This window comes from Megalobrama amblycephala, linkage group LG10, assembly GCF_018812025.1.
Source record: "Megalobrama amblycephala isolate DHTTF-2021 linkage group LG10, ASM1881202v1, whole genome shotgun sequence".
Classification (NCBI taxonomy): Eukaryota; Metazoa; Chordata; class Actinopteri; order Cypriniformes; family Xenocyprididae; genus Megalobrama; species Megalobrama amblycephala.
The window spans coordinates 26,067,746-26,078,168 of record NC_063053.1 but is presented as its reverse complement, the minus strand read 5'-3'; the positions used below and the strand labels follow the sequence as shown (position 1 = coordinate 26,078,168).

Below are 10,423 nucleotides of genomic sequence, written 5' to 3'. Positions count from 1 at the left end.
CAGTTTTAACAAACTAATAAACTTAATGTGATGTATATTTGTCAGTCTTACACAAATACAGGTAAAAAAAAAAAAAAAAAATCATACTATTGTTTATTAACTATTTGCAATTATTTGGTTAAATTTAAATCATCATATTTTTTAAAATGCATTTATTCCGATTTCTTAGAATCAGCATAAATCTGTTCATTGTGAAATGTATATTCAGTTAAAAAGTAAGGACATGGTTAAAATATGGCTCTGTGGAACAAGCAATATTCAACTAGTTAAAATGATTGAAACAAACTGGATTTATTGATGACAAATATATAAACCTGGTTACTGTGTATTTACAACACATTCAGATTATTAGTACTATTAGATAAATCTTGCATCACATTAAGTTTATTAGTTTATGTTAAAACCCCAATGGAAGGAAATTTTATATGCAATTCAAATACATAAATCTTAGGTAAAGGAGGTGCTTATTTACGGTTGAGTCCTGTGAAGCTGAACATGCCGATCTGTTCAGTGATGTGCTCCCAGGTTCCTGGAGTTCCTAGCGCTTTCAGTTTTTCTTTCAGTTGAGCACGCATCAACAGGACCCGGTCTGCCATAGTCTTTACATTGTCCTTCCTGTAGGAGGATAGAAAATGCCAAAAGAATAATCACCCCAAAACACACACACACACACACACACACACACACACACACACACACACACACGCACGCACGCACGCACGCACGCACGCTCGCTCGCTCGCTCACACACACACATTATATATACAGTTGCAAGAAAAAGTATGTTAACCACTTGCTATATATATATATATATATATATATATATATATATATATATATATATATATATATATTTTTTTTTTTTTTTTTTTTTTTTTTTTTTCAGTTTTTCTTTTTTTTTTCAGTTTTTCTTTTTTAATAAATCTGCAAAAATGTCAACAATTCTACAATTCTGTGTTTTTCTGTCAATATGGGTGCTGTGTGTACATTAATGAGGAAAAAAATGAACTTAAATGATTTTAGCAAATGGCTGCAATATAACAAAGAGTGGAAAATTTAAGGGGGTCTGAAAAGGACCTATTAATTGCCACTAAAGTGAAATTACTGAACCTAAACATACAATGAAATTCTGATCTACACGTTCATCAAACCATATATATATATATATATATATATATATATATATATATATATATATATATATATATATATATACATACACACACACATTTATGCACACACACACACATTATATATATGGTTTGATGAACATGTGTAGATCAGAATTTCATCCCAAAATCAAAAGTTTTAATTCAGTGAATGAGTTTTTTTATTTGTATTAATTATTTATTTATTTATTTTTGCATTTAAGCACTCACTAATTCTCATGACTTTAGTGCCTCAAGACTTACTTCTGTATTACTGTAGGATTACAGTAAAGGAAATTGTATTTTTTATTTTTTAGTTTAAATTAGCAAAAATTTAATGGCAGTACAACAAATATGACTTTACAGTTTAAATAATGTTGTTTTAAATCACCAAATAAAAAAAATGTCATAATGTAAATAAAAAATACTACAAGTAATTAAAAAAAAGAGGCTTGATCTTAAATATGCTTGATTTTCTTTATGCAAAAATGTAATTTAGTTTTTTATTTATTTATTTTTTGTGATTTTGGGGTTAAATGTGATGTGAAAAAAAAAAAAGTTTAGAGTTGGTATGTTTTTGAAAGAAGTCTCCTGTGCTCACCAAGGCTGCATTTATTTGATCAAAAATACAGTAAAAACAGTAAAATTGTAAGATATTATTACAATTCAAAATAACTGTTTTCTATTTTAACACATTTTGAAATGTAATTTATTCCTGTGATCAAACATTTCTTATCAATGTTGAAAACAGTCGTGCTGGTTAATATTTTTGTGAAACTGTGAGGATGCCTTGTCAGGATTCTTTGAAGAATAGAAAGTTCAAAAGAACCACATTTATTTGAAATAAAAATCGTTTGTATAAGTATAAATGTTTTTACGGTCACTTCTGATCAATTTAATGCATCCTTGCAGAATAAATGTATTAATTATTAAAATCTTAGAACTTTTGAATGCTATTGTAAACATGTATTACATACATATATTATTTAAAATAACACAACTAGATTATTTTAATTGCATTTACCATTCAGCAAAGAGCTCAGGGGTGTTGAGTGTGATGGCAACCAGACGAGCTCCCTGGGACGGAGGGTTGGACCAGGTTATTCGAACGATCTTCTCCATTTGAGACAGAACACGATTCAAATTGTCTTGGTCTTTGGCTACAACAGTCAGGTTCCCCACTCTCTCATCTGTGGAGTCAGGTTATTCTTTAAATCAAATGGTTCCGGCATTAAAATGTAATGTGTAGCAAGGAATGTACAACCTGTTGGAACCACTTACTGTACAGACCGAAGTTCTTTGAGAACGATTGGGCACAGAACAATTCAAAACCCTCTGATACAAAGTAGCGGATAGACCAGGCATCTTTGTCTAAATTTCCTGAAGCAAAACCCTGATAGGCTGAATCAAAGAAGGCAAACAGATTCTTTCGCTGAAGAGAAAGGTGAGAGAAGAGAAAAGTTAGAAAACAAAAGGGAATTACAGCTCCATTGATGCAAATTTTCCCATTTTGTGTCCTCCCTGACTCTACAATTTTCATGATATGTTGGGTTTAGGTAATTATGCAATAGTTAACTCAGTATTTATAAAACTATCAAGAGTTTAAATTTGGAAAACAGTAGGTTGTAATCACAGGCTGTGCCTAAATGGCTTATTGCATGCAATTAAGTTCCATTTTTGTACCATGTGCTTCAATGATAATAAATAAACCTGTTGTTGCATAAACTTAGCCTCTATGTTAAAGGGTTAGTTCACCCAAAAATGAAAATTCTGTCATTATTTTTTCACCCTCATGTCGTTCCAAACCCGTAAGACCTTCGTTCATCTTTGGAACACAATGAATATTTTTTTGATGGAATCTGAGAGCTTTCTGTCCCTCCATAGACAGCTACGCAACTGACACATAGACGTTTCAAAAAGTTCATAAAGAGATCATAAAACTAATCCATATGAATTGATAAGTTTAGTCCAATTTTTCTGAAGAGACAATAACTTTATTTGATTTAATTTGTGAACGCAATAACTTCTTGTTGCGATGAACACAACAGATATATTCACCTCAGAGAAGAAGGTACATGGATTGTATTTTGTGTCATGTTTTTGTTAATCGTGATTTCTCAGTTACAACTTGTGTACGGGACGAAGTGAACTGCGGCGCTAATAGAGTCTCACGAACGCTCAAGTCACGTAGCCGTGCACAGAAGACTAACAGCCATCTTCACTTAAATAATATATTACATTTCATACCATATACCACCAGAACACTTGGAATATACGGCACATGTCGCATGGGATTATTCGGAGATACTTTTGCATCTTTTTTAAAAAGTTTGAAGCTGGTCGCTATTCACTGCCATTATATGGACAAGTATGGACAATTTTTTTTAAATGCTCCTTTTGTGATCCATAAAATAAAGAAGGGCATACTGCATTAGAACAACATCAGGGTGAGTAATTTATGACTTAATTTTTATTTTAGGGCAAATTATCACTTTAAAAACTAGTTTGAGGTAATCAGTCTTAAATTTCCAATTCAAATTAGACCAAAAATACATTTTTATGTAACTGACTTTAAAAAGTTAGGATCAGTCTTGAAGAAAAAATTAGATGACTAACTTTTAAGACTTGTCTAAGCAGTTTCTGCAACTGGCCACTGGTGTCCCAGTCAGATGATGTGGGGTTATTGTGATGGTCTCACCTTCATGACATCAGCGATCTGCTTCCACTGGTCCTGGGTGGGGTCTGTACCGGTGGGGTTGTGAGCGCAGGCATGCAGCACAATGATGGAGTGATCAGGTGCGTTCTGGCAGAAAAGACATGCTTTCAATTACACTTTATATAGCATTTTTTTTTTTTTTCAAACTGATCACTATTTTACTTGAAAAAAATATCATTTATTTAATAAAAATACAGTAATATTGTGACATATTATTACAATTTAAAAGGACTATTTTCTATTTTAATATAATTTAAATTCTAATTTATTCCTCTGATTGTAAAGCTGAATTTTCAGCATCATTACTCCAGTCTTCAGTGTCACAAGATGATTTGCTGCTCAAGAACATTTCTTATTATTATAAACATTAAAACAACATTTTGTGCTGCTAATATTTTAATAAAGGATTCTTTGATGAATAGAAAATTCCAAATACCACACTGATTTCAAAAATAATTTTTTGTAACAATGTAAAAGTTTTACTGTCAATTTTGATCAATTTAATGTGTCCCTGCTGAAAAAAAAGTATTAATTTCTTTCATATATGTACATATATACGTGTGTGTGTGTGTGTGTGTGTGTGTGTGTGTGTGTGTGTGTATATATACAGTACAGTCCAAAAGTTTGGAACCACTAAGATTTTTAATGTTTTTAAAAGAAGTTTCGTCTGCTCACCAAGGCTACATTTATTTAATTAAAAATACAGTAAAAAACAGTAATATTGTGAAATATTATTACAATTTAAAATAACTGTGTACTATTTAAATATATTTGACAAAGTAATTTATTCCTGTGATGCAAAGCTGAATTTTCAGCATCGTTACTCCAGTCTTCAGTGTCACATGATCCTTCAGAAATCATTCTAATATGCTGATCTGCTGCTCAATAAACATTTATGATTATTTTCAATGTTGAAAACAGTTGTGTACTTTTTTTTTTTTTCAGGATTCCTTGATGAATAGAAAGTTCAAAAGAACAGCATTTATCTGAAATACAAAGCTTCTGTAGCATTATACACTACCGTTCAAAAGTTTGGGGTCAGTAAGAATTTTTATTTTTATTTTTTTTCAAAGAAATTAAAGAAATGAATACTTTTATTCAGCAAGGATGCATTAAATCAATCAAAAGTGGCAGTAAAGACATTTATAATGTTACAAAAGATTAGATTTCAGATAAATACTGTTCTTTTCAACTTTCTATTCATCAAATAATCCTGAAAAAAAATATTGTACACAAATATTTTGTACAATTGTACACATTAAATGTTTCTTGAGCAGCAGATCAGCATATTAGAATGATTTCTGAAGGATCATGTGACACTGAAGACTGGAGTAATGATGCTGAAAATTCAGCTTTGCCATCACAGGAATAAATTACTTTGTGAAATATATTCAAATAGAAAACAGTTATTTTAAATTGTAATAATATTTCACAATATTAGTTTTTACTGTATTTTTAATTAAATAAATGTAGCCTTGGTGAGCAGACGAAACTTCTTTTAAAAAACATTAAAAATCTTAGTGGTTCCAAACTTTTGGACTGTACTGTATATATGTATATATATATGTACACACACACACACACACACACAATATATTATATTATATTATATTATATTATATTATATTATATTATATTATATTATATAATCTGAACTACTGGCCTGATATGAGCCCAGCAGAAAATAAAAAAATTTCACGCTCAACAATTTTCTATATATCCTAATTATTGTTAATGTAATTCATTTTTCCAGGAACTCATTGCTTCTACCTTCAGTTAAACTGCTAACAGTGATTGTAAATTAATTGCCTAAATTATTACATTATTTGCTAACTGCATTCTTTAAATTGTAATGTTGACATGCATTCTCTGTAAAGCTGCTTTGAAATGATATGTATTGTGAAAAGCACTATACAAATAAATGTGAAAATGTGAATTTAGATGACAGTGGTAAATGACAAAAGGCACTTCTTTCTGCACATAATCCAAAGTTTTTTTTAGATAACTTATCAATAACTGATAAATAAGTAACTATAAAGTGCTTGTTTTGTGAAAGAATTGAATTTCAAAATCACAACTCACCTCCAGGTCACCTAGAAAACCTGTCAAATCGAGTCCACGCTTCCCTGCATCCCAATATTTGTATGGACGGATATCCTCAAATCCAGCGTTAGAGAAAACGGCATTGTGGTTTTCTAGAACAAAAGACCACAAGCTGAACTAAACATGGAAATGGTTTAACATTTTTAGCATTTGAGACAACAATATAAAGTTAATTATTGAATTTAAGGCCAGCATGAAATTAGTTATTCTCTTTTGAGGCAAAAATTTGGCATATATGTTATACAATATTTTAGCCAATTAAATATCAGAGTGACATTTATCACAGTATTTTCCATGTGTAATTAGGTCTTGTGCTCACCCCATGTGGGTGCAGACACATAAATTGGTGTTTTTGTGTTGTCAGTTCCATTGTACCAACGGCGAAGAAATTCAGCTCCGATCTTTAGAGCACCAGTGCCACCCAAACATTGCACAGCTCCTACCTGCAATCCAAAAACAACAGAAATCTCTACATTAGAAAGATCCTAGTGCAAACCAGAAAAGAAATGCATAACAAGGTCTAAAATAAACTTTTTGCCAAACATGAGAATGGTGGGTGAATAAATATTTTATTTTATTTCCACTTACAGTAGTGGCCAAAGGTGATGTCCTGAGGGAATCGGTTTGGGGATTTGTTTTTAATGACCCTACAAGTTCGATTAAACCATCAAAATATGAGGAATATGAGGGATGAATAAAACACTAAACTTTGTTAAGGTATTTATCTGACAAAATTATATGGCAAAAAAGGGGTAAATTACAGTTACATGTTTTATTTTACTAAGCAAACAATGCCTAGAAAAACAAAATGCAATTTCATTGCATTATCACAAATAAACAAGTGACTCCAAGCACAACTATGCAATATGCTTACAAAATCACATTTTTAATAATATTAATAAAGGGTGAAGGTGTCAGTTTTCACTTTTGGCCACTACCGTACACTACCATTCCAAAGTTTGGGGTCAGTAAGATTTTATTTTAATAAATTAATACTTTTATTCAGCAAGGATGCATTAAATTGATCACAAAATTTACAGAAAAGTCATTTATTACATTAAAAAAAGATAAAAAAAAAAAAAAAAAAAAAAAAAAAAAAAAACGCTGTTCTTTCTAAACATTCTATGCATTAAAGAATCATGAAAAAAATGCATCACGGTTTCCACAAAAATATTAAGCTGTATAACTGTTTTCAACATTAATAATAATAATAATAATAAGAAGAAATGTTTCTTGAGCAGCAAATCAGCATATTAGAATGAATTCTGAAGGATCATGACACTTAAAATACAAAATGAAGCTTAATACAGGTGGTCAAAACAGGTTTTTTGGCATGTCATCTGACCCGGTTGTCCTTGATGGCAGGGCTGTCTTCACCCAGAGCGATCTTAGACGCACTGGAACGAAACTCTGGCAGGCCTAAGATGGGCAGGTACTCGTGGTTCAAACTATGGTCATCAGCGATCATCTTCTCCACTTTTCTCACCACGGGAAGAACCCAGGGCTGACATTCATCTGTCCTGTAGGCTAAAGAAGCAGCAGAGGAGGATTTCAACCAGACCGCTTCCAAACACAAAGGTGAACTTATAATGTGTACACAACCGTTCAAAAGGGGTTTTTACTTCTATTTTTTAAAATGGGTACATTTATTTTTATTTTTTCATTTTGTGTGGGAATGTGATGCAATTCTGAATTTTATGATATTTGGGAGATATTTTTGGAATTTGTTAAAAGAGGTGATATTGAAGAGGCTAAAGATGTGTGAAGTTATTATATATACATAATGTTTAATACATAATGTTTAATTTTTTTTTAAAAGACTGCCAGGGTTATTGTGGAGGGGGAGGGGTTTGAAAAGTTTTTACGTTTTCTGAAGAAGTTTTTAAAATCTTACCGACCCCAAATTATTGAACGGTAGTGTACATTACAGCCCCCTAAGTTTCACTGAATTGCTTTCTAATCAATATTTGTTTGTAATGCGTAATTGTTCCTTTTTATCAGGGTTGTCTGATCAGGATTTATCTGTGAACTTTTACCCAAGAGCAAAAATGAGCTTATTCGACATAAACGTTCTGCTCATGATGCAATACTTCATTTCAAAATCCTACACAAGAACAAAACTTATCCAAATAAATTATGCTCTGTACAAAAACTGCTGAAGTTTTGGAATCAAAAGATTGAGTAGCAGAGCATTAATTTCACTCAAGTTGCATGTCAATTTGTGCAACATATCAAGGTTTAGTATATCAGTCTTTAAAAAGAAATGATGAGAAATACTGCATTTTTTGGCACCGTCTGCAGAAGTATGACAAGATGCAGTCGCACACTGTAAATCAGTGTTCTGGGTTGCTCAAGAGCGATAATCATTCCAGTCTGAGTCTGAGGAAGGACCACAGGCCAGGGGAGGTGTTCGAAAACAGTCCTCACAATCATGACTCAGGGATTTTTAGAGAGGTGACTTTCATCCTTTGCACGCGTCTCAGAACCTCAGGAGACGTGGTGCCGGCAGGGTGTCAGGAAAAGCAGAAGATAAAGATAATCCTCCCAGAATCCTCCGAGGTCAAGCTCTCTAACCGGGATCAGGAATAACTACACAGATGATGACACAAGACGACTGCTTCTACACAATAATACTGTTGACATAGCACAATCTATTCATCTCCAGCTAACAGCACTGCACATGTGACCGATCTCCAATAGAAGCCACCAATGTCGGGAGAGTAACTTTATCCCTTAAAGGGATAGTTCACCAAAAAAATGAAAATTTTGTCATCATTTACGCACCCTCAAGTTGTTCCAATTCTGAATAAAAGTCTTTGTTCTGCTCAACACAAAGGAAGATATTTTGAAGAAAGTTTGTAACCAGGCCGTTTTGGGGCACCATTGACTTCCATAGTAGGAAAAAAAATACTATGGAAGTTAATGGTGTCCCAGAGCTGTTCAGTTTCCCACATTCTTCAAAATATCTTCTTTTGTGTTCAACGGAACAAAGAAATTTATACAGGTTTGGAACAACCTGAAGCTGAGTAAATTATGACAGAATTTTCATTTTTGGGTGAACTATCCCTTTAACGTATTTAGAAACCCAAGTTGCCTCTGGACCTGCATGCAAATATTTTAGTTTAATGATCATTGTACATGATATGCCTTAGTTTAATGTTTTTATGATATGATTTTATCATATTTTAAAATAATAGTACAGTTGGAAAGGAAAAAAAAACACTTTTCGAGGTGCGTCCTGGGATGCTTTTTAAACATTATTTAAAGAGTTCAAAAGAATATTTTACATTTAGACCAAATTAATTTTTATATTTATACTAGTCTACAAAAAACAATTTCAAGAATTTAAGCTATATTAATCAAGATTGTGAGAAACACAAAATAAGTGTGTCCAAACATTTGACATGTGGCATGTATAGCTATAATATAAAAAAAAATAAAAAAACAATATACATATAAACATATACATAATTAACAAATATAATTCAGATCTGTATGTATCACTTGCCTATAGTCTAAAGTGATATACTTGTAGTTAAATAATAGTTTAATGTCATATCATGCATGAAGAATCTCATGTTACTGATGCCTCCAGAAAACAGCTGATCTGTGATCACGTGCTGTCTACCATCATCATAATCATCATTCAAAAAAATAAAAATAAAAAATACAGTCAATAATTCAGAACGAGACAGATCTACATGCAATGAGCTTCATTGATGCAGACAGATGAGTTCAGGTCTTATTTTTCTTATAAGGCCTATTGTTGTCACAGAAAGAGGATAATTGTTTGTGCATGGGCAAAGTATGCATACACAGACATTCATATATGTAAACTCTAATATGTAAGTGTGTGTTTATTAAAAAAGCGCATCTCTCACCTCCGACTCCCAGATTCACCTTGCTGGGACACTGATCCTCACGGAAATCTGCTGTCAGTTTAAACACTGCGACAGGAGCAGCCAGCGGGACTTCACCAAATATCGACATGATACTGTGTTAATGTTTCTGTAAGTTAAGAGCGAGAAGGAGGAGAGTGATGCGTGAGTACCGCTGGATTGAAGTGCGGTGTGATGGAGACAGACCGACTTTAACCTTCAGATGTGGGATTTGGGCAATGGAGGCCAGGCGTGGCTAAACTAACCAATAGACATCAGAGGCTCGTGTTTGACTCGAAGATTACCCAATCTACTTCTAGTACAGAAAGGTCAAGCCTTGACGTCATCAAAGAACGCGCTCGATAACACGGCGGGGACCAATGAGAACGCAGACGTGCATGAGTGACGTGCCTTCTGACCAATAGTAAAGCAGAGAGGGCGGGACAGGTTTGATTCAATAGGCATCGTTCTTTTCATTCACACCCACAGAGTTGTCCGAGTTCCATTTACAGTGATCTGCATTAGATTTTACATTGTGTAATTTATGAGTGTTATCTGCTTTTATGAAAACAAAAGTT

General features: G+C 32.8%; 1 protein-coding gene across 1 annotated transcript in view; it reads right to left on the bottom strand.

The window, feature by feature from the left end:
- The window catches only part of got1 (glutamic-oxaloacetic transaminase 1, soluble), an 11,572-nt gene extending 1,473 nt beyond the window's left edge, over window positions 1-10,099 (bottom strand). Inside the window, exons 1-8 of the mRNA XM_048205580.1 lie at window positions 9,849-10,099; window positions 7,313-7,494; window positions 6,287-6,410; window positions 5,947-6,059; window positions 3,847-3,951; window positions 2,430-2,580; window positions 2,173-2,338; window positions 473-615 (exon numbers count right to left, since the gene is read on the bottom strand). Of these exons, the coding sequence (XP_048061537.1) occupies window positions 473-615; window positions 2,173-2,338; window positions 2,430-2,580; window positions 3,847-3,951; window positions 5,947-6,059; window positions 6,287-6,410; window positions 7,313-7,494; window positions 9,849-9,957 (1,093 nt within the window). The 5' untranslated portion in view covers window positions 9,958-10,099. The remainder of the gene's footprint in view (window positions 1-472; window positions 616-2,172; window positions 2,339-2,429; window positions 2,581-3,846; window positions 3,952-5,946; window positions 6,060-6,286; window positions 6,411-7,312; window positions 7,495-9,848) is intronic.
- Between the last annotated feature and the right edge of the window lie 324 nt (window positions 10,100-10,423).